This window comes from Scatophagus argus, chromosome 16, assembly GCF_020382885.2.
Source record: "Scatophagus argus isolate fScaArg1 chromosome 16, fScaArg1.pri, whole genome shotgun sequence".
Classification (NCBI taxonomy): Eukaryota; Metazoa; Chordata; class Actinopteri; family Scatophagidae; genus Scatophagus; species Scatophagus argus.
Window position 1 is genome coordinate 10,811,133 of NC_058508.1, and position 24,882 is coordinate 10,836,014.

Here is a 24,882-nt window from a genome sequence, read left to right on the forward strand (position 1 = left end):
AGTATCAAGTTCACTTAGAGACCACCAGCCAGGCAGCCTTCCAGACAGACCATAATAATAAGCCAGACAGCCGCAGGCACAAAGAGGTGGGGGGGCACAATGGCCTCAGTGACACAATCTCAGGGAAGAACTTGCTAGTGTTCAAAAGGATGGAGGACTTTCTCTGAAGATAACAATACTAAAAAGGCACTGATTGCACATTAATTGTCTTGTTCGGGAAGTGGACATGGACATGATGTACGAAGAAACATCTTTACATAACGCAAGTCAGGTTAAAAGCCTTTTTATTTAAAAGCGGTAATCGAGGTATTTAACATTGCACTCTAAAAACACTTAGGCTAACAACGCACTTTTAAAAAAGGATCAAAATGCAGCACAACAAGAGATGTTTTTTATTCCACAAACTTTTCTTAAGGACAAAAGTACATGCATGCCCATGTGATATACCATGTCCTTACCATGGTGACAGCTTATATTCACCCTTTCAGTTTACAGTGCAAGGAATAAGTGGACTTTTGCAACAGTGTGTCCCATGTTATGTTTAAGTGTATTTGAGTTAAGATTTTTGACACTTTCTATCCATAATTCTACTTAACTAATTTCCACTTTGCCATAACCGTTGACATTAAGAAAAACTGCATTACTGCTTTTGGTGAAATTAATAAAGTTGTCCACTGGGTGGCAGCACAATACTTGCTGGTGACTACAGTGAGATTACCTTAAACTGGCCTTAACTGTTGTGTATCTCTCTTGATTTTTTTTTCTTTTTACCATACATCAAAAATAAATGAAATATGTATAAAATAATCATCATAACAAGTCACCTTAACCCTATTTAGCCATCAAGAATTTTTTTTTTTTCCGGAAAAAAATTCTGTCTAAGTGTTATGACCGGCTCAAAGTCACAACACATTAAGGTAAAATGATACTAGATCTGAAGCAAGAAAAGCATATTTATTTACAACAAAAGATGGTTAACACAAACAAAGGCTGGGATCCTGTGCCAGGGAGATGAGAGAGAGAGAGGGCGGAGAAAAGAGCCACTTATATAGGCCACACCCACAGCTTGATGCAGGTGCCCTGCATCTTCTCTCAGGAAACTGCACCTAGAACACAGACAGACACACATACAAGGGACAGCAAAATATACAATGGCACGTAACACCCCCTCCCTTAAGATGACAGCCCTGCTGTCAGCATCAACCTCCTAGGTTACACGAGAGAGGGCATCAGCAACAACATTATCGCACCCCTTCTTGTGCCGAATCTCTATATTAAAGTTCTGGGCCATAAGAGCCCACCGCATGAGCCGTTGGTTGTGGTTGTACATACGGCTTAGAAAGACTAGAGGGTTGTGATCAGTAAAGACCAACACCGGCTGTGGTGTTGAGCCAACGTAAGCCTCAAAATGTTGGAGGGCCCAAAGCATGGCTAAAGCCTCTTTTTCAATAGTGCTATACCTACGTTGGGCTGCAGAGAACTTCTTAGAAAAATAACAAACAGGGTGATCGATACCCGAGGAATCCTCCTGCAGCAGTACAGCACCAGCACCAGTTCCGCTTGCATCAACCTCCAACTTAAATGGAACTGCAAAATTAGGAGCCGACAACACTGGAGAAGAGCTGAGAAAAGCTTTCACGGACTGAAAAGCCAGCTCACAATTGGTGTCCCACAATAGATCCTTGGTGGGGCTAAGGAGATCAGTCAAAGGAGACACAATGGCAGCAAAATTACGGCAGAACCCTCTATAATAACCAGCTAGCCCAAGGAAGCGACGCAGTTCCCGCTTAGTGGTGGGAACAGGGAACTCAGCAATAGCTGTTATTTTGGCATCTACTGGCCGCACTTGTCCCTGACCAACCTTCTTGCCAAGATAAGTGATGGTGGCCTTGGCAAACTCACATTTTGCTAGATTCAGGGTGAGGGATGCATCCTGCAGGCACTGAAACACAACAGACAAGGTTTCCACGTGGGATTGCCAGTCAGCAGAATAGACCACCACATCATCAAGATAGGCTTCACAGTTTGCCACACCAGACAGCACTATTTGCATAAGGCGCTGAAAGGTGGCAGGGGCATTGCGCATACCAAATGCCATGACCGTGTACTGCATGAAACTATCTGGTGTCACAAATGCAGAAATCTCAGATGCACGTGGCGTTAAAGGTACCTGCCAGTAGCCCTTTAACAGGTCCAGCTTGGTGACGTAGCGAGCAGCTCCAACTCTATCGATGCAATCTTCTATGCGAGGAAGAGGAAAAGAGTCTGGTTTAGTTACAGCATTAGGTTTCCGGAAATCAGTACAAAAGCGTGATGTTCCATCAGACTTTGGCACTAATAAACATGGAGAGCTCCAGGCACTGGAGCTGGGAACAGCCAGGTCATGCTGTTGCAAGTACTCAACCTCTTTTTGCATTTGAGCTCTTTTGGTGGGATTCACACGGTAGGCATGCTGCTTAATAGGAGGGCAGTCACCAACGTCAATGTCATGCTGTAACACTGTGGTTTGGGTCGGTACATCTGAGAACAGCATGTGATTACTTTCAATTAACTTGAGAATGTCACTCTTATCTGTCCCAGAAAGATGACACAAGTAATTCTCCAAATCACTCAACACTTGAGAGTTTGACAGCCGAGCACACAGAACAGGATCATCTTGCATCACTAGATCATCATCCTGAGGAGAATAACATGGCAGTACTGCTGTTAAAGCTACAGGCAACACCTTAGCTGGAGGGGAATGGGTAGGTTCACTGAGCCGGGCACAGTAGGGCTTGAGCATGTTCACATGACATACACGAGTTTTTCGTCTCCTATCAGGAGTACGGATAACATAATCTGTTTCACTCAGTTTCTTTTCAATTACATAAGGGCCAGTAAACTTGGCCTGAAGCACTGAAGCAGGAATAGGAAGAAAAACCAGCACAGGATCTTCAGGTTTAAAACTGCGTCTAACAGCACTCTTATCAAAGTGAGCCTTCATTTTAGATTGTGAGCCAGACAGTGATTCTTTCGCTACCTCACAGGCATGATGAAGACGTTCTCTGAAAGAACTGACATAGTCCAGCACGTTTTGGACAGGAGAAGTAACCCCCATCAGCTGCTCACGCAACAACTTCAACGGTCCACGAACTGTGTGGCCAAATACCAATTCTGCAGGACTGAAACCCAGTGACTCCTGAACTGTCTCTCGAACAGCAAAAAGCAGGAATGGTATACCTTCATCCCATTCCTTACCAGTTTCAAGACAGTAAGCACGCAACATTGTCTTCAGGGTCTGGTGGAAGCGCTCTAGTGCCCCCTGGCTCTCTGGGTGGTAGGCACTGGAGACCTGATGTTTCACAGCCAACTCTTCCAACACCTGAGAAAACACTTTCGACATAAAGTTAGTACCCTGGTCTGTTTGAATTACCTTTGGCAACCCAAAAGTGGTACAGAATTTCATCAGTTCTTTTACTACCACCTTAGCTTTAAGAGAACGCAGTGGGATTGCCTCAGGGTATCGAGTTGCAGCACACATTAAGGTCAAGAGAAACTGGTGACCAGATTTTGACTTGGGTAACGGGCCAACACAATCTATGAGGAGTCTCTCAAAGGGCTCCCCCATCACAGGTATAGGATGAAGTGGAGCCTGTGGGATCACTTGGTTTGGTTTCCCAACCAACTGACATGTATGACATGAGTGGCAATATTGGGAAACATCACGTTTCAAACCAGGCCAGAAGAAATGCTTTAATATGCGATAGTAAGTTTTAGCTATCCCTAGATGACCAGACAAAACATTATCATGAGCTAAGCTCAATATCTGTGCCCGGTAACCAGCAGGGACAACAATCTGATGTACATCATTACACTCACTGTCATCAGCTGAAGGAGCCCACTTGCGCATGAGGATACCATCCTCCCAGTAGTAAGCCACTTGAGAGGCACCCATCTCATCTTTAGGCAATGCTGCTGCTACACACTTAGCCAAGGAAGGATCGGCCTTCTGAGCCTCTACCAACTGCTCCCTGCCAACCTTTAACTGAGCCTCAGACTCATCAGACAAGGTGACAGGACTGGACAATGTAACCTCAATAGTCTCAGATACAGTGGAATCATTAGACTGCTTAGCTACCGTAAACTCAGAAGCAGCAGAGGGACCAGCAGGCACATTCTCGACAGTTTCTTTGCATGGAGCAATAAACATTTCTGAAAGATCTACCACATCTTCAACCTTACGTGACTGAGCGCGAGTTACCACACAAGCAGGAAAGACTTTTGTCATCTGAGATGCCTGATCACCTTGGTTAACAGACCTAGAGCCAACTGGGTTGTTCACAACAATGGGTGTAGGGAACACCTCCCCACCAGCCAAATCATTCCCCAGAATCATGTCCACTCCTTCCACAGGAAGTTCAGGGCGAATAGCCACTGCCACAGAGCCTGTAACCAACCCAGACTGTAAATACACAACATGCAATGGGGCTTCAATCCAAGTCAGACCACACCCCCGCACCAAAGCATTTTCACCAGTAGAAGTTTCTTCAGAGAGGGGCAAAACTCCCTCCACCAACAAAGACTGAGCGGCTGCTGTGTCCCTTAGAATACGAACGGGGACAAACTTATCTGACTCAGAGATGGCCACCAACCCCTCCATACGGAAAGGTGCAAAAAGATCAGACTCAGTGCTGTTCTCACTGGACTTACTCAGACCTTTTCCCACCCCAGGCCTGTCTTCAGCGAAGTGACTGAGACAATTAGCTCCACCAGGCAGACGTGACACTGAAGCCAACAATGCCACTGGCTTAGCAGCTTTCTGCTTTTTACTGAGAGCATGACAATCAGCTATGACATGACCAGGCTTTTTACAAAAAAAACAAATCCTCTCAGAGTTTCCAGAGCCAGAACTAGCAGGCCTTGAAGCAAAAACAGAAGAACCAGGACCATTGCTGCTAGCCTTAAAGCGAAGAGGACGAGTAAAAGCATGGTTCTTAGCCTCAAGATGTTTATCATTAAAGACCCCTTTGTGAGCCAGAACATATTCGTCAGCAAGTACAGCGGCGTCCCCAACTTTGGACACACGCTGCTCACTCAAATAGGTTGCAACTGCCTCAGGAACACAGTTTTTAAATTCTTCCAGGAGTACCAACTCGCGAAGTTGCTCTCTAGTTTCAGCTTTTTGAGATGTGCACCACCTATCGAACAGAATTTCCTTCTCTCTGGCAAATTCTACAAAAGTCTGCTTGTCAATCTTACGAAAACCTCTAAATCGCTGCCTATAGGCCTCTGGGACCAGCTCGTAAGCCCGCAAAATGGCTGCTTTAACAATTTCATAATCAGCACTTTGGGTGAGTGTTAACGAAGAATAGACCTCCTGTGCTTTACCTGATAAAACACACTGCAGCAACAGCGTCCATACATCTTTAGGCCATTCAAATGTGGTGGCTACACGTTCAAAATGGGAAAAGTATTTTTCCACTTCTTTTTCAGAAAAATGAGGAACTAAACTAATGTTCCTCCCAACATCAAACCGAGGAGAAGCAGTAGACGCATGAGAACTGGCACTCCGAGACTGCGTCTCACTTGACCTCAGCTCCAGTTCCTTCATTTTCTCCTCATGTACCAGCCGCAACCTCTCCATTTCCATTTTCCTCCCCTCTTCTCTATCTTTTGCCTCAATTTCTAGTTGTTTAATTTTGAACTGTAACTCCAACTCATGTAAACGTACAGACTGCGTTTGCAACTGCACAGCCTCTGTCTTACTAGTAGAAACCTCAAAAGGGTGACTTAAGTCTGAATCTTCAGACTCACTCGAAAGCACTCCCTGTTTAGCAAGAGCAGTGACAACTCTAGCTCTGAGCTCATCCTTCTTAAGAGAAGCTGATGCAGTTTCAATGCAGTAATGCTCCGCAATGGACATGAGCTGTGCCTTACTGCAATAAGAAAGCTGCTCTGCTGTAGGAGCTTCTTTAAACTTCTCTAGATCGAACTCCATAATGAAATGCCACACTAACTTTACGCAAAGACAAATTACCACTGAGAGGCCCAACTTAGTGCACCCCAACTAACACTACCACACAGAGCAAGTGCTACAAACACCAAGCACACTAAACAACTACAAACATCCCAGCATAACACAATTTTACATTTCCCTAAAGAATCAAAGTATTAAATAACAGAAAGCACAGTTAATGTCACCGTCGGACTACACCAGGCCACAAATAAGCAAAAAAACTGACAAAAAACACACTAGGCTGAATTGTAGCAGTTACTCAACAACTATTTCTTGCCACACAGTATAGAAATAGTATTACTGCCACCCTTACATGAGCCAGCACCACTCAAGCACTAAAGTCTACTGTTCTTCTCCACTGAGAAGAAAATGGAGTCATCCCTGCAAAAACCATGTGACTAAACAAAGCCCACACATGCATGTATGAGTATCAGGGTCACAAATTCTCCAAAAGACCACAACTACAGCCTAGCAGTTGACAAAATCTACTGCGCAAATCAAAAAAAATTGCTCTAACTCCCCACACTACACCCAGCACACGGTGTGTGTGAAAACAAAGGCCAGCACATGCCACCACATGCTATCACTATTTGGAAGTTGGTGTTCCTAACTAACCTACTCTAGAGCTTACCTGGTTCCCTCTCTAACTAAGACTGTTAATCTGACTTACTAAGACTCAACTAGTCTTCGTCGGCTTTCCTGGGCACGCCGGGGGCCACCCCAGGGTTACCGCTCCAAAACAATAAAGTGGTGATGGTCACTCCAACACCCGCCGGCTGACTTAACCAGGCAAGCTCTCCAAAAAAAAACCTACCTCATGTGGCAACACAAGCATGGACCTCCTAACTAACCAACAAAATGGAAAACGTGAGTCTGGAGGAACAAAAACAAACTCACCTACTTCAAACTAAACTTTAGACGAGCCCCCATTATGTTATGACCGGCTCAAAGTCACAACACATTAAGGTAAAATGATACTAGATCTGAAGCAAGAAAAGCATATTTATTTACAACAAAAGATGGTTAACACAAACAAAGGCTGGGATCCTGTGCCAGGGAGATGAGAGAGAGAGAGGGCGGAGAAAAGAGCCACTTATATAGGCCACACCCACAGCTTGATGCAGGTGCCCTGCATCTTCTCTCAGGAAACTGCACCTAGAACACAGACAGACACACATACAAGGGACAGCAAAATATACAATGGCACGTAACACTAAGAAATGATAAAACTTTACTCATTGTCTCTGTGACAAATTATATTTGGGTTCTAAAAATACACAAAATAGGAAGTTATGGTGAAACTAAAATTGATCTCTCTATATATTACACACACACACACACACACACACAGTGTCACTTTCCCAGTGAATGCCTCCACAAGCAAGTCAGCCAGATGGTCTGGTGGATTGTGCCCAGTACACTGGATTTGTGCAAGTACTTCATGTGTGAAAAAATACACACATGAACACACACACACAGTGTCAAAAGCAGCTCTCAGGGCACAGCTGGTCTGTGTGTTGGGTTACGACTAAAAACTTGCCAGATGGGAAGAGATGGAAAAGAGGGACAGAAATACAGAAAGTCATAAATTACCAAGATAAAAGATGGAATACCAGCACGCTACATTCACATACTCGATAAATCCATGCTTGTATGGGCACACACAAGCACAGTAAATGCATGAGTGCAGTGGATTCATGTTGCTGGCACTAGGCGAGGTGTATGAGTAGGAGTAGGATTTTTTAACAGTCACACAAGGAACATTTCCTGTTGTAGCAGACAACTGGCACATAACAGCTTTTGGTGTTACATGGCCAATGAAAAGAGCAGTGGGGAAAGACAGGCACGAGGAACAAAAAAAGAAAGCTAAACATAGGAAAAGAGAGAACAGATGAAAATGCAGGAGGCGAGGGGGGATCAGCTAAGGTAAGGAGTCAGGAAAAAGGAGAAGAGGACAGAGAGGAGCAGAGGGTTGGAGGGTATGAGTGAACGATGAAGGCAGAAAGGTCGTCGTAGCATAAGGAGGCTGTAAATTGTTCGGAACATAAAATTGCTGTTGTCGACTCCAGGGGATTTTTTTCCCCCTTAGCTTTCTGCTTTCTAAAAATAGTACTTGCTCATGTTGGGGGAAACTAGGACACTGTTACCTCTCACATTTCTCTGTTGTATCCATACCCATTACCATACCTACTTATATTTAGATTGATAGCATTAAAAATAACCGTGTTATTGCAGAGGAATAGCAATTTTCTCCATTAGATTACTGCTTCATCAGATGATGCTCTGAACAAACCTGAGCCCTCTAATTATCAAATATAAGGAGGGCACGTACACTAAGTGCCGCTTTAGATTTAAACATGCAATTTTACATGCCGTGACACGCAACTGAACACAAATACAGCATGGCATAGAAACGACGTAGAAATTCATGGATTCAAACACAGCCCTTCAAATAAGCACACAGGGACCCATATGCATTGAATACAACAGCATGTTGAAAGTACGTCTTTTTACCCAAACTATGCCCATGGCTTTCAGTATGGAAATTTTAGATGTGCTGTCAATGTACACAGGCAAACTGTATCTTTAATGGGATGCCACATCACCAGGTTTTGATTCATATCATATAAACACTTGCTGATAACGTGCACACAAGCGTATTCTGCACAAACCTTCTACATATGTGTTTCATTTGGACAGAAATTCAGTGTCGGTACAAAAATGTCTGTCTGTGTGCATTTGACCAGCATGTACCAGGTAAGGTCAAAATTAAATAAATAAATCATAAAAATAAAAAACTGGAAAATCTAATAAATGAGAGTGATAGAGAGATGCAGTAAATCCAAGAAGAAGTGACACAGCGGGGAGAGACGGGGTGGGGAGTGGCCAAAAAAGAGACAGAGAAAGGGAGGGGGTGGAGATAAAGGGATGCTTGGGACAAAATGTTCTAATCCTAAATCAGCATCACAGGGAGTTACACAGGGATTTCACATTGTTTCCATTTTGGGACGAGGACCATTGTCCTAGTGTGACCCAGGACAGATCAGCTGCCATCAGGGGTGGGACAAGAAATATCAGTCTGCTGTAGGTGTGACTGCTCTGAATTATCTGCAACTAAATGTGAAAAAGATAAAAAGAGAGTCCTCTGAGAGATGAAGGGAAGGGCACGGGAACTTTTAATGATGGTGCACAGCATTTCTATGAGTGGGATGGTGTTATCAGACAAAGGAAAGTATGAGAGAGAGATGACCTTCTCACATCAAATGTTTCACTGTTCATGTTGCTTGCAAATGAGCTCATAATGGCCCTCTAATTCATTAACAGGCTGGTGATGTACACACACACACACACACACTATCCCATTAATGCTGAGCACTGACACTGATACTTTTCAACATCTTACAGTAATTGTTAGGGCTTACAGTCTGACATTTATATTATAGTTACTAATCCTAGCAACACTCTTGTTTCTTTGACAATTTGGGGGCCAGATTGTTTACTGTCTGACTGAGAGTTTGATAGAGGATTCATGTTGGTCTGGTCTGTTCAGTGGACAAATTAGTTTGGACATGCTAGCTTGATGTGGGGGCTGGAGGTGTGGGGAGGTGCTAAACTGCCACCAGAAGGGAAGAAATGTCCGTCCGAGGTGTCTAATTTATATGCTGTGTCTTCTTAGCTGAATTCCTAACGCACCAACATTGCTACGTACTGTCTGGTTTAGTTCAGAGCATTGAGTTTATATCAAAAGTGAAGCCAAAATGTCTCAGTTGCCCCCTAGTGGCTGGCTCAAGTACAAGTCCTAAAATCCTGCCCTCCATGTTGGCAAATGAGCTAAACTGAAACTGGTTTCTGTTATGTTAGATAGTTGTTCTTATGCCAAGTTGGTTTTAATTCGCTTTTTGATGAAATAAAGAAAAGGGGATGAACTGTAATGACTGACAGCTGTTGTATGTGTCTGTGTGTGTGTGTGTGTGTGTGTGTGTGTGTGTGTGTGTGTGTGTGTGTGTGTGTGGATGCCAAGCGTGACGTTGCATCTTGTCCTGCTTTCTGTTGACAGCGAGACAGAAAGAGCAATTAGAGCAATTACACACACCTGACACACATACATTCTTAACACACAGCAGGGGAGCCCAAAATCTCGCTGTAATAAGGCACTTTGGGACTATTCTTCATTGACCCAGAAGTCGACCTTATATCTGAACACTGTTTTAAGTATTGGTTCTACAGATTTAGGCTGAATGCTTTACTCAGTGATCCATGTCAGGACTGATCACATCTACTAAAGTAAATTGTTTTTTTTTTCTTTTTCATCCTGTATTGTGCAGATGAAACTTTTTTAAAAAAAAATATATATATATATGTATAACTCCTATATTTATTGCCAATCATTTTTTTATTTCATTTGCTGTTCTTTTACCTTTTCATCTTAAATCTTCAACCTTGTTCAGCAATGATCTATTCATATTTTGTTTATTGCCTTCAATTTACATACAATTTGTTGGTTTTGTTTTTAAATGATTAAGTACTTTGGAAATCTAGTTTTTGAAAGGTGCTATATAAATAAAGTTATTATTATTAGTCCCAAGTGCTTCCAACAGCCCAGTGTGTGCCCCATATCCATTTGTTTATTATTTTATTTAGTTCCTTAACTCTGGTGTTACAGTGAAAGATCAAATCGCATAGTTAGTACACTTATTATTCAGAAATTTTAGTACTTTGATAACAAAGGTTGTGTGCATGGTTTGGAAGTATCTCATCATAAAAAGATTGAAAATATTTCAAAAACTTATAATTAGATGTAACATTTATTTATATTTATATTTTGTCATTAAATAAAATTACTGGGACTCTGAAATTACTCTCAAATTATATACAAGTTATACAGTTATAAATAGAAAAATAGAAACTTTGCTTTAAAATGATAACTGACAATTGCCAAAATATTTATGGAAATAAAAATATCATCCATTATATTTCTGAGCTCATGTACACTAGAGAAATTCAGACCAGAAGCCAGCCTGCTTTTGTTCATGTAGAAAACATACCAGGCCTTTCCTCACTGACACAGACCACATGGCTACACTCTTACTGTAAACAGCACCCTGTCCCTGCTTACAGCCACAGCAGAACCAGGTGGGGGGGGGGGGGGTCAATGGATGTAAGTTTCTGCTGAAATGCTATAAAGCTCTGCAGACACTGGAGGGAGTACTAGACTGCTGTCTATCATAATGAGCTGAATACAGAGAAAGTTGGTTTGGACAGCATGTTTGACATCTAAGACACAAGCATGAACCATTTACACTCAGAAACAAAGATACTGAATCTGTCAAACTTAACTAAAAGATGAGAGAAAAGCAGGTAAAATATTTCTTAATCATTAACTCTATTAAATCCACCAACTAGTGCCAACTGTATCTGCTGTTAGGTGCTGAGCAGGTAGCATACAGTGAGTTTTTAGAGCTGCAGCAGCCAAAAAAACAATGCTGAGAGAGCAGTGAGTGAACCGAAGCAGTGAGGTCAGGGACTGGACGGCTAAACAATGATCTGAAACTTACTGTAAAGCTCCATAACGCAGAGGGGAGCTGCAGATTCAGAGGATTCTCTGTAGGTTCATCGCTGTCCTGACCTGTTAGACGTTGTCATTACATAGTTATTACAAAAATACACACACACATATATCCAACCTTCTCTTTTTGTATTTCTGTTTGTGACGTGTTCAAAAATAAACTTAAATTTCATTCTGTGAAGTGGGAGGTAGGGGGGTAGTTTTGCACCTTTTCCTGTTTGTTACCGTCTTAGCATTTGTAGAATTTAAGTGACGTTGGTTCTTACATAATAAGTCACTCATCGAGATCCTAATTTAGCAGTGAGGGGTTCACGGTGCGGTTGAGAAGTATGTACGCCAAATAGTTTCCTTGTTAAGTCATCATCTCCTGACCACTGTTCCAAGAATAGATACAATCTATGGAAATGTAAACAGTTTACAATCCATTCAGAGTCACTTACAGATTTTATCGTGACTTAAGTACTGCTGTTCACTGCACGATCTCTGGTTCCAGCATCCCTGCAACTTGAGTCCTCCAGAGTGCTCCTGAGCAATACCGAGCCAGGTGGAAAGCAGAGCTGCTTCTTTTCAGTTCAGCGATTCCTCCTCTGCGACTCTTCCTGAGGCTTCTTCCATTTTAAGTGCAGATTATCTCATATATTGATTGTCTCATATTCTATATGAGATTTGTGATTTTGAGCAACGTAAATAAAACTGACTTGACATGACATGACTTTCACGCACATTAATGCATATTATAAGGCATGGTTGTCTGGCCTTATTTCAGGAGAAGCATTACATAAGTGTTACTACTTGAAATGGAGGGAAATGCCTGGGCCTGTCAGAGAACGACGGATAAGTTGCTAGTGTGACTATTTTGGGATTGCAGTCAGGTTCCTTTCTGCACAGTTTCTGCCTCTCCACCATGAGACAGTATGAATATTAATCAGTGCTTTTATCATTTGTTATGGAAAGGCTCCCTCTGTGTTTGAATGGCAGGAAAGCCACAAACCTGTTTTTCCCTCTGCAGTATTACCATATGAGTCGAAAACATTTCTGATGGAAAGAGAGCAGAGGACTTGTTTGAACATAAAAGCTGCAGTGTGGAAGGGAAGCTGGGCTGCACGAGTGAATAATTTGTCCTTTCAGATTTGTTTAGAGAGGCGATGATTAGTAATCAACAGGTAAAAAAGCAAGATAAATGACGTTTCCTCACAGACAGGATCTTTGTGAGGCACAAGTGCCTGCGGGTTTGTGTGTATGTGTGTGTTGACTTAACATATAATGTGTTTTGGCTGCAAGGCAAATGCCTCTAAGCTGGTACAGCCGAAATCCTCACGTGCAGCTCACGTCTAATCAAAGCTGCGTGTGTGTGTGTGCATTTATGTGTGGCAGATCCCACGACCCGTGCAGCTTAGGCAGCATGTCAGTGTGTATTAAACATCCAAATCACATGACACTTGACCTCTGACCTTCTTGAATCCTACCGCAGTGAGAAAATACACAAGCTCAGAGTGAGCCACTGCATGATTGTGTGTGTGTGTGTGTGTGCTGGATCGGAGAAACTAAGACTCTGAGCAAATCCTGATCAAAGTACAAAGAAGTGGCATGTAAAAATGCATGGATTAGAGGAGAGAAGCAAAAGAGACAGACTGGAATAAAATAGTAAAATAAGAAAAGCAGAAAGTGTACTTCTGGCAGCTCTTAAAGGTCTCACCAAGTGGACGGCAGCTGCCAAGTGACCATTACCTGACTGCTCGAAGAGACCCCATCGGGCCAGAAGGGGATCAAAACTTTGTCTAGTTATGTCACTACTCCACCTGTTGCCATGACAACAGGAGCCCCAGTCTGAGGGCTGGGGGGAAAGTTTGTGAGCTTATTTATGAGGAGAGCAGAGATTTTTCAGCAGTTGTGCATGATGACGGTCGGCAAAATTGGGTGCCCTTTCATTTCTCTTCTTTTAACCTGTCAAGCTGTCCATTCTACTTAATCTAATACGACTCTGACATGCACGAACACTGTGTATTGGTGCTGATGTAGTGCCTTTCAGCCAGTGCTTAGGTGTTGCTCTTAAAGAAACACAGGTGTATTGCTTGTACACTGGTCACTCATTCACAATATTTCGAGGAAACAGTTTTGCCTGATTGTTATTCCTTTAGAATCTAAAGGAATAACTTGCCGCCATGAGTATATTTGATAAATATAATACGAATTCCAAAACTGTGAAACATCTCTTAAAATCCCATCACTACATGTGTTTTACAGTCCCACTAAAAATGAATTCATTGAGATACTGTGACTCATTACCTCATATAAAAACACACTGCACATTTGACTTCTATGAGCTCTGTGTGTTTGTATCCTATCATGTGTGTCGTTGCCAGGTAATATGATTTTGTCCTCGGTGCCTGAGCCCTTCTCCCAGATGGCATTCGGCGGTTCTAATTTCTTTTCTAACGTCTGTTCAGAGCCTAAATCATCTTCCAATGCAGCCATTAGTTTCAACCTCCAGCTACAGTCAACTTTGATGTACAGAAACGATGGCATTCAGTCACGTGGGTATTCATTTGAGACATGGGGGGGGGTGGACGACGACAAAGTAACAATGTCTTGTTACATGTGTTTAGATTTACCTATATGTTTCTTCCTAGGCGTGTTTGTGATTTGTTTATAACACTTATGAGGTACGCAGCAGCAGATGGCATGTGGTGTCGTCTGCCAGAGCTTCCACTTCTCACTGTGTCAAGACACACACACACAAACATGCACAAACACATGCATATTATGCGTGCACACGTGGAGTCTACGATTATCCCCCTTGAAGGCTCATCTGCTCAGGATATTGCATTGGGAGAGAAAAGGAGCTGAAAGTGTTGCAGCAGCTTTACGGTTTACCATCGGCTTTGTAGCTGGAATATTACAAAAAGCAGAGGTGTAGAGAATTACCCTAAATATATATATATACAAATATATATATAAATGTAACAATTGGTGACCGGTTTGCTTTGAAAAGATGATTTGTATTATCCACCTAGACAAGCATGACCTGACAAGCCATGTCTACAAGACTGCCTACGTTTCTTAATAGCTGACAACTGCCTGTGTTTCTGAGCGCAGAAATGTTTACGCACGTCATCATAGTAGGAATACTCTAGTACTTTTTTCCAGCCATTAGTGTGTGAGGCCCATAGTGACAGGTGCTGAGTGTATTACTGGGTTGGTGAGTCATTCCATCTATTAGACTGTTAAAATTATGCTAAAGGGGTGGCTAACCCTGAACATTAGACTGCATTCATAGGATGCTTGTTATGTAACATGGAAACACATATATATATGTATAGATACTTGAGGATATAGAAACACACACACACACAACACTATTATTCACACATGTACACAACCTTGCCCCTCACATGCTACACATTAATCTCTGAAACACATTACACATGCACTCATATACATACACTCTCACACACACACACTATGTCCTTCAACCCAGGGGCAGTATTCTTGTGCTCCTGTGAGATGCTCATCCATGTACTTCACCCGGGCATCAAAATGACCCTGATGCACCATCTGCATTCACAAGGTTGCCATGAGTCCAGTGTATGGGCTGTTGGATAGATATAAAATGATGAGAGCCAAATCATTCAAACATCACAACACATGTAGCCTCAGCAGTAAACAAACATGGGAACACACAGTGTAAACAAGGGGGAAATTATGTAACCCTCGGGCAACACAACTGTGGAAGACACATTATCATGTCACATTATATATAGACAGAGAAGGTGGATGCCTTTTAGGTGCTTTTGTTTTCATGATGGCAGCAGTAAAAGCAAACAGGGCGTTATCTGGAACTCTTTCCTGCTAATCAATACAACTTGTTATAGCCTCTCTCCCGCTCCTTTCCTTGCTCTCTCTCTCTCTCATATCCATTGTAATGCAGCACAGAGCACTCTACACATGGCCTTTACAAAGGCTGTTTGTACTCTAGCAGACCTTGGGCTGGAAGCCTTTGAAACAAAAGTCTGTGACCTCACTCTCTCCTTTCATTACACTGACCCATACGCACAAACATAGACACACTCCTGAGGGAAGACATGTAGAGGTTGACGTTTTGAAACAACAAAAAAAGAGATGTAATATTGTTCTATTTACAAATACACATATAGGCACGCATACTGCTGCACCCACACCAAGATACACACACGCAAGCTCGCTGCGCCCCAATCCAGCTTTTCACAATGCTAATGGCCTTGGTGCTCTGAAAGCACGGAGCAATAAACACAATGCCGGCCCACACGGCATATGAGTGAGTAGGCTGTGAGCTGTGTGCTGAGCGGATGTGTGTGTGTCAATTTGTGTGTTTGAGAAGGAGCCTGGCTTTGTCACAGCACTCCACACATGAAGCTTCCAGAAAAGACCATGCTTCAATATGGTTTTCTAAGGACCTAACCCCCGAGGCTCAAAAAGGACAAACTGTTCACTGTAGCTCAATTCACATCATGTTTAGTTCTGTCTTTGTGTTTTATTGTTGTGCCACTCTGTGTACTACAGTGAACTCATGAGAGAGTTTTTGGTATATAAAACAAAGAAAACAAAAACCAAATTGTGAATTTTGTAGTCTGTTCTATTTTATATATATATATATATTGGATTTTTTGATTCATGAGTTGTGAATCCCACTGACTTTGATGATCTCTTCTATTTCTCTCTAGCACCACCAGCAGGTCACACTTCTTGCATATCCAGAGAAACCACTCAATATCTACAACAAATTTAGGTTAGACATTCATGTCTCCCTCAGGATGAATTGTAATAACTGGTGATGGGGTAATATTTTAGAGTGCAACATTGATGGTTGGTATTATATGAATGTATTATTCTTTTTTATTTTGCTCCTTGTTTATTCATTTATTTTTATTTATCTGTATTTCATGCTGCTGCAACAGCTAGCTCTGTCCTTAACAAGTGGAAAATGCTAGTTTGGTGGGGACTGAGGACAAAAAATTGAAACAAAAGATGCGGTTTCAGTTTGTCCACATTGGTGTGTGTGTAGCGCACACACATCATGTTTGTGCCTATTTCCTGTGGCCATACAGTGACATGTAAAGCAGCTGTGCTGGCAAATGTCAGTGTAGTAACCAGAGAGAAGAACAGAACAGAACAGGACTTCAGCAATAATGCTGCAGTGGGTCTCTCTTTCTGTGTGTGTGTGTGTGTGTGTGTGTGTGTGTGTGTGTGTGAGAGAGAGAGAGAGAGAGAGAGAGAGAGAAAGAGAGGCAGAGCCTGCTGAGCCAGGCCTCTCATTATGTGGGATGTAATCTGAGCTTTCGGGGCCTGCGTTGGCCCTCCGACTGCACTGAATGGGGGTCGAGCATCGGCCCCCGCTGTCTTTCCTGTGCTTTCACTCTGCTTAGCTCGGCAACTCTGATTATAAACCGAGAGGGTGGGGTGGGCGTTTGGGGCCGGGGAGTGGCGGAGGGTTGGGTGGATCAGGGGTGGTGAAATTTAGGGGTGGTATGAGTGTGATGGTGAGCTTTCAGTTTGTGGGTTGTGTGAGTCTGTCTTGCTGAACTGGATAGTTAAGTGTTTGCAGTTTGTGGTCTTATATGCATATACAATTGGAAAACATCTAAGAAGGATGAGGTTAAAATGAGATTCCACTTTCCTTCTAACTACATGTTTCTGTTGTCTCTTGTCATTGACTATAAATTAGGAAGAAATGTAAAAAAGTCAAGGGAGTCCTAGTGATGTGTGCATTTGACTCAACATACCAGCTGGTATATTAGACCTTCAGCAAGTCTTTAGAATAGATCCTGATACACTGTATGAATATACCTGTATGTGACATTGTACCATGTGGAAAAAAATCCCTCTTCTAATATTAAGCTTCATGACACTTGCTGATAACATCTATACATTATGAAGGCAATTAAAGCCAGCTTTCCAGGTGTTGTAACAATGAATGAAAGATAGTGTAAGTGTGTGTGTGTGTGTGTGCGTGTTAAGGTGTGATGCCCTAGTTGGCCTAACACAGCACAGATAACCTTGGGTCACCTCAGTCTAAATGACCGCTTCTGCACAATAGAGATGATTAATGTCCACGTTCAATACCACACACACGCACGTGCGCATGTGTCAGGCCACGTGGAGTGTGTGTTTGTGTGTGTGGTGTCAGGGTGACAACCTTGTCCCATGGAGCTAATGAGGCCTAGCGACCAGTGTCCCATAGCTCGATCTGTACTTGATGCTAGGGCATTAGCTAAATACAGCATGCACACCATTCATTTCCCCTGGCACATATTCATCATAGGACTACATATTATTCATCTTACTACAGCCATTATAACTGCTATTTTCTCACTGAAAAACACCCTTCAAAAGAACTGTCTAAAAATTTAAAAGCACATTACCTTGTATGCACATATACATATATATTTATATATATATGTCAACTTTTGCTTAACAAAATTAATTGCTGGAATACAGAGGCAGAAATAACTCATAAGGTGACCCTGTTTTGCAGTGGCAGAAGTGGGTCTCTAATAATGAGTGTGGGGGTAGGTTGTATGTTCTTGCATTTAAGTATTCTTGTGTCTTTGTGTGAAACGGGGCGCTGGTTTACCCCAGGGGAGCTCTCTGCCTACCTTTATGTGCTCCTGTGTTTATTTTCTACCAGTTGTAATTGAAGGAGTGACTCAGTCTGGTGCTCTCTGGGGAGCAAATTATTAATTTGTAGCCACTTCTGCCAGACTGCAGTTTCAATAGAAAAACACATGCACAGAGAGACAAAAGGGAAAGACTTTGGGCAAGTTCTTGAATATATTCTATGCTTGTATGAGTCCTTTGACTTGTTTTATGCTGACAGATTACTAGTCTAAAATAGGAATCTATATGTTGCTGTAATGGGAATATTTTTCCCCCATCCTTTCAGCTCTCTTCTTCTCTTTTTCTACCTCTGAGTATGCGTGTTGGAGTGAGAAGGGTGGTAGTTGGCAACCCACACTGCTTGTGAGTCAGCTGAATCACTTGCACTTGGCACAGCATGTCATTTGAGAGAGGGAGAGAGAGAGAGATGCAGACAGCAAGAAAACGGCGAGGCTCATGACAGAGGGCACAGAGTGAATAGTGACCGAGCGGGGGAGGTGGTGAAATATGTGTTCCTGAAATCCAACGGGTGTAGCTGATGAAAAGATTGATGTGGTAGCAGGTGCAATGTTATTGAGTCACCGACTACATTTACAAGAGAAACAAGGTTATTGGGAGAAACGTAATGGCAGTAATGGCAACAAGCTGAAGATCATATTTAGATGCAGCTGGTCCGTAATCTGATGTCTCCCGAACAACGGCTGATTTTTTTCAAATCACAGAATTACTTTATCATGAGCATGTGTCCAAATATCACAGGAAAAAAAACAACTTATTTTGACTAATTTCGGTTTCAGTTTCAGTTGATCTCTGCACTTCCACCATGATACTTACCATGTCACACACAGGTGCAAGTCTAAAACCCTCATGGCCAAGAAATCCCCATGAGTCCTTTACAGAGCTCTCTGTGTTGTGTTCTTCCTTCTGTCATAGCAATCATAAGATAAACAATTGAAACGCAATGTTTACATCACAAAATAATCATCTGGAATAATGCTTGCTTCTGTGTGATTAGAAAATAGACTGCCTCAACAGATTACATTTGCATTCAAATGAATGCTGTCAGTTTGACTGCTGTTTTAGGTTCCAGCCCTACCACTCTTAAGCAGTGTAAGCAGTTTAGAAAATAGATGGATGCACCTGGTACTGTAAAGAAAAAAAAAACTTTTTACAGCAATCCACAAAGAAACTTTCTCGCTAACAGTAACAGAGACCTTTCTGATGACCACCTGCCAAAGAAAATCTGCTTTGACTGACTACAAGGAGACCGCGGCAATGCAAGTCACACATTTGTTTGGTAACCCCACAAACACACATGGCAGTCAGATCATGAGTGGAAGTTGGCACAAAAATGGACACGCACAACAAGAAAAAGTGTGTTGTGAGTGAAAGATATGATAATTCAGGTGACTGGATAAAAGGAAGTAAACAGACAAAAATGGAGAGAGAGACACACACACACACGCACTTATATAGTGAAGTGAAGAAGTGCTGTTTATGAGTGTGTTCGTGGGTGGTTGCATGTTTAGGAGTATTTCTGTGCGTGCGTATGCAGCTTTGTCCTCCTGTTCACTGTATATTAGAAAAGTCGAGAGCAGCAATCCCTGTGCTGTATCTTTTTATACTCCGGGCCAGTTTTCACCCTCTCTGACAATAAGATATCTGGTGATTTGTGTGTTACTATCTTTGGTGGAACATACGGTGTGCTGACCTATCAGCAGCTTGGAAAGGAGATCTGAACTCGGGAGAAGAGCCCTGAGAAGGTGGGTGTGGTGTGTTTCTTCAGGGTGTGTGGATGGTCTCCGATGAGCTTGACCTGCTTTTTAGGGGAGTGTTGCGCAAATACCTTGTGAAATGTGCTCCAGGCACAGCAGTTGCTTTCTCAAAGATCAGCAGTAAACCCAGGTCTGACTTTCAAGGGTTTAAAAAGAGGAGATGAGGTGACAACAGGAAACAGAAGTCCCTGTCATCAGAGCCTTTTCATTCATCACATCTAGCTTTATACAAGTACAAATATGAAAGAAACAAATTAAACAAATAAAATAAAATTCAAACCAAATTATACACATGAGAGTGAAAAGACAAAACACTAAGTACTGATTTGCAATGCTCCCTCATGACCAACTCCTATCTGGTCTCCAGTGAAATGTGGCCCAGTTAGGTCCCTGTCACCTCACATTAGCAACAGTGCTGTTGACTCATGTCCTTATTCTTAGCTCGCTGCATCAGATGTCTTCTTAGTATAGTTTGGCTAGTGCATCTATTTCAGTCCTATATGGACAAACATACTGTTAGTGGGAAGGAGAGGAAAAAGAGAGTACGAGTTGAAGCGCACAGTCAAACCACATCGGGAAACCGAGTCGTGGCTTTCCAAATGTTTTCATGCTTTCAAGCCAACACCTCTGTTGGATTGTGTTTACCTCCACGTTGGAGATCTAAAAGAGAGGAGAGAGGTGTGGACAGGACATGAAATAGAGAGAAAGGCATTGTGTACATATAAGAATCACAAATACTACAAGCTCAGTGGTGCTCAGCTAATTGCATTGCGCTGCTACACATATTTAAGGAACTGCTTGGGGAAATCTGCTCAATGACTTTCTTGCCCAAAGCTTGGGAAGAACAGTGCCACTCTCTTGTCTGAATACTAAATATAAAGTTATTGCTCAATAAAGTAGATGTTTTCAAATGGATAAGGCAGCTAGTGACATTCCTTTGTTGTAAAAGCTGCAGTGACAGAACAGAGATCTCAGCCCAAACATCTAAGAAAAAAACATCCTGTCTTTGTTGGCAGAATCTGAACCAGAAGAGCAAGGCCCCTAAGAACTGCTAGTCTAGTGCTTTAGCAACTCGGCCACAACAGCATCCATAATCAAGATTTATATTCTCAGAGTCAAAACTCTTTAACTCAGCATTGACTGAAATTACTATCCCTTTGAGTGAGGACCTGAGGCTCTCAAACCTTATTACACCAAATAGATCTGCATTTTATCAAAAAGCCTCGCACAGACAACATTTGTCTGGGGATCCCCATCTGATGGCTCTTGCTATTTGGTCTAACTAGCAACTGACATAATGGTGAAAATCTTATCCTATTCTGTGTCTCTATCCAACGAAGAAATAATAAAAATGATTTATTTGCCAATGATAAAAATGTTGTGCCTGTAATAACTGATAACACGAATTCCCAACAACGTATCAGTAATAGTTATACCAAAAAAGGTTCAACTCCCTACTGTATAATAGCAGAATGTGTCAACAGCTTCATCAGATGTCAACTTTAAATATCGGCCAGTCAAGGGGATATCACGTACTGATGGAAATAAATGGTTCCAGCTGACTTTCAAGCATGTGGCAGCACTCCATATAGCCTCTATTCATGAAACCGGAGCAGGATATTAGTGGTTGATGGTAAAATGTGTCTCTTGTGTGGAATTCATATAACTATGTTTCCACTTAATGTATGGATGTTCATTTTAAATGACATTTCACTTAATTTCACAAGCTTCTCTTACTCTAGATTGTTAAAACAGTGAAAAGTAGATGTATTAAAGTCCCAAGAGCCTTAATCCTGTAATATGAAATGGAATTTAACAATTCATTTTTTAATACATAGTTCAGGGCTTTCTAGTATTATATTTGACTACTGGTTGAGAAGATACAAATTAAGGAGTAACATAAATTTAAGAAACCCTACTTACTTCCTCCAATTATACTAGAGAGACCAGAAGTGTGAACAAAAACACAGTTTAGATGTGTTTACATCAAGTCTTTTTGTTTCAGTAATGAAAAGAATGCAAACAAATAAATGTCAAGATCAAGTCTCGTGAAAATATGGATAAAATGTGGGTTGTGCCATAATACATTCAGCAAATTCAGATTTGTCATGTCAGTTGTTTTGATTTGTGTTTCATAAAAGCAGTCTATATGATGGCTGTATTTTAAGATGCATTTCATACGTCTTTCTGCACATGCTCTGAAATTGAGATAAGTAAGTATGCTCTACCGGGAAGACTCACCACTCTTGTAATTTACGAGCACTCTACTTTTTTCTGAGTGCTGCATGTTTCTCAAGGGAGCCATCTTGAATAGGTGATGCTATCTTTTCTGCAGACATAAACAATGGACTCATCTTCTTCTGCTCAATGCCTCCACTAGTACATTCTAATAAAACTGTTGCTTCAGGACCAACATATTAACACAGCTTCATCTTTTGTTTGTGGTGGAGTGTGTGCTTACAATAATGCAAACACAACTGCTTCTGAAACCATTTTATTTTGTGCTCATGACAACACTTTGTCATTGATCGGCTTGCAGGGGGGAGTTTTGTCAAGTCCAGCATGGCACTTGGAAGACATTTACCAGGTGGGGAAGGTAAAAAGACAGATGTTATCAAGTCAAATTATGGGAAATACAGGATCCAGCACTTTTGGAGCTTTTGACCCATAGTGGGAACTAAAGGTCAGGCTGCCTCAGCCTCTGATAACTTGATATTTACCATTCTTTTGGGATTTGTGTCTTGCAAGTCACTTAACTTCTTCAATATGTAATACTAAATTGAAGAAGTGTTTCTTTAGATATGGTTTATGGTAATATATGATTTGATGGAGGACAGATAGTAAAATCAAAACATGTTTTAATTTCTTAACCTCAGAAAGTTAATGTACGAATTCTTCTCTGGTCCCTCACACACTCAAAGGACATGCAAACAAACAAATAGCATATAATCAGTGTCTCCAGTTTCCTGTGGAAGGGAAGGCAGAGTCTAAATGATGATCTTTATGTTGTGGTTTACTGAAAGTCTGTATACGTTTCTGTTTTGTGAATATGTGTGTGTGTGTGTGCACGCGCGCATTTGTACCCAACCATTACCATGTCTATTGTGTGTGGCTGTCAAGCCACCATGAATACGACTGGAGCTTCAATTGCAGGGTGGGAGGAAAAATCCAACAGCTTATGGCTTAGGGAAAACATTATATTTTCATCTCTGGCTTGACAGCAGAATTTACATTCTCAAGTCCAGTCGGAAAGTGAGGTGACAGAAAGAAGATGCTGTATTAAAGTATCTGAACTGATTTAGTTTTACAGATCAGCCATATGAAATGTGATGTTACTGCTGGTGTTTTTCAATATGACAGGTTGAAGGATGATCTCAGACTGAATTGCCTTTTGGAAACTGGGTCTGGACTAAAGTGTGTCTCTGTGATCTGACCAGGTTATCATTGTGGTTTCGGCCAGAATGCACACACATTTCGTGGGTGGCACTTCTGAAAGTTGTGTGCACGGCACTGAAAATGCAGAGAAATACTTAACATTTACAAAACAAGCTGGCATGCTGAGTTCGTGTCAGATGTGTGGGCATTTGAATACAAACTGATCAGAAACACTGCAAGTTAGTTCTCTACTTTTGCGCTGATGGCTGTTCACTTCCTTAACCTTAAGAAAGGTAAAATATTATTTTGATTCCCTCCGATGTCTGACTGAAGATTTCAGCCATGGCATCATTCAATATTCGTCACTGTTGACATCAATGTTGCTATTTATGATCTAAAATACCATAATCAACATTACTTTGTAATTATCACTGCTCAGTAACGTCACCATAGTCATTTCGATAACCACTGTGATCACTGCCATCTGCGACATCACCATTATCAACGCCACTCTCATTGTCGTCGTCTGCATTGTAACCACAGCTAAATGTTCTGCTCATCTGCTCTTCAAATTTCTACCTGAGTGTTTGTTCTCTGCTGCCTCCCTCCTCTCCTCCCTAGAGCTACCTGTGGCAGAGACCCCTGCAGGGTTATGCTAATAACAGCTTTTCTCCTCAGACAGCCCAACTATTGGCTTCAGTAAAGACTGCCTTCCTGCTGGGGACTTAGCTGGCTTAGTGTTGTCTCTGACTCTGCAACCTGTCACATGGTGTTACACTGCTGCGCTTTCAAATGTCAGTCCACACATACCTGTCTGGCTGTGGAGGACACTTATACCACCAATTCGTTTTGGAAGATTGTATGAGAGTGTGTGTTTGACAGAGGTCACTTGGGACTACACTGTGCTGTTATCAAGGTAATGGGTGTTGTTTGTGCTGTGAGGTGTGCGTTCAGAGCTGAAGTAGAGTTTGTGTTTTGTGCAAAGGCAGATAGCAGATATCCAGTCTGTGACTGCTTGAGTACCATATTTATGTGATAATGACTGGGGCCTTTATTTACCTCAACTGTGTAGAGCACCAGGCCTTTTCTGGAAGCAGGCTCAGAGACAGGCCTGTATTTCTAATTCCCTCTGCTCTCCCTGTACTGGCCTTCAAGTTTTGTTACTATGTTTTGTAGTTAAAACTACAAAAGACAGTTTGACATAGACTCATTCAGTGACTGAGATGCAACACTTGAGATGAGTAATCCAGAAGAGCAATGTGTTGAAAATAAAATGCTTGTGTTGCTGATTTTATGCTAATCTATTTATTTATGGTAAATATAAACCTACTGCCAGCATCTGGTTAGCTTAGCTTCATATGAAAGTTCGAAGCTGTAATATCCTGGAGTTTAGAAGTAGGATAGCAGATTTAGGTTTCTAAAAGTACTAACAAAAGTTTGCTTTCTTGGAGAATTTGAATTTATTGGTTATTTAGTGCACATTGAATTAATTAAGCACATATGTGATGCATATTTTTTTAAAATCTCCTTCTGTCTGT

The 24,882-nt window shown here is 41.8% G+C and overlaps 1 protein-coding gene across 1 annotated transcript; it reads right to left on the reverse strand.

Moving 5' to 3' along the window:
* Window positions 1-952: 952 nt before the first annotated feature.
* LOC124073826 lies at window positions 953-5,314 on the reverse strand. Its single transcript, XM_046416346.1, has 2 exons — window positions 2,171-5,314; window positions 953-1,942 (listed from the first exon to the last, which is right to left on the reverse strand). The coding sequence occupies exons 1-2, from the start codon at window positions 4,637-4,639 to the stop codon at window positions 1,208-1,210; spliced, it is 3,204 nt and encodes a 1,067-aa protein (XP_046272302.1). The 5' UTR covers window positions 4,640-5,314; the 3' UTR covers window positions 953-1,207.
* Between the last annotated feature and the right edge of the window lie 19,568 nt (window positions 5,315-24,882).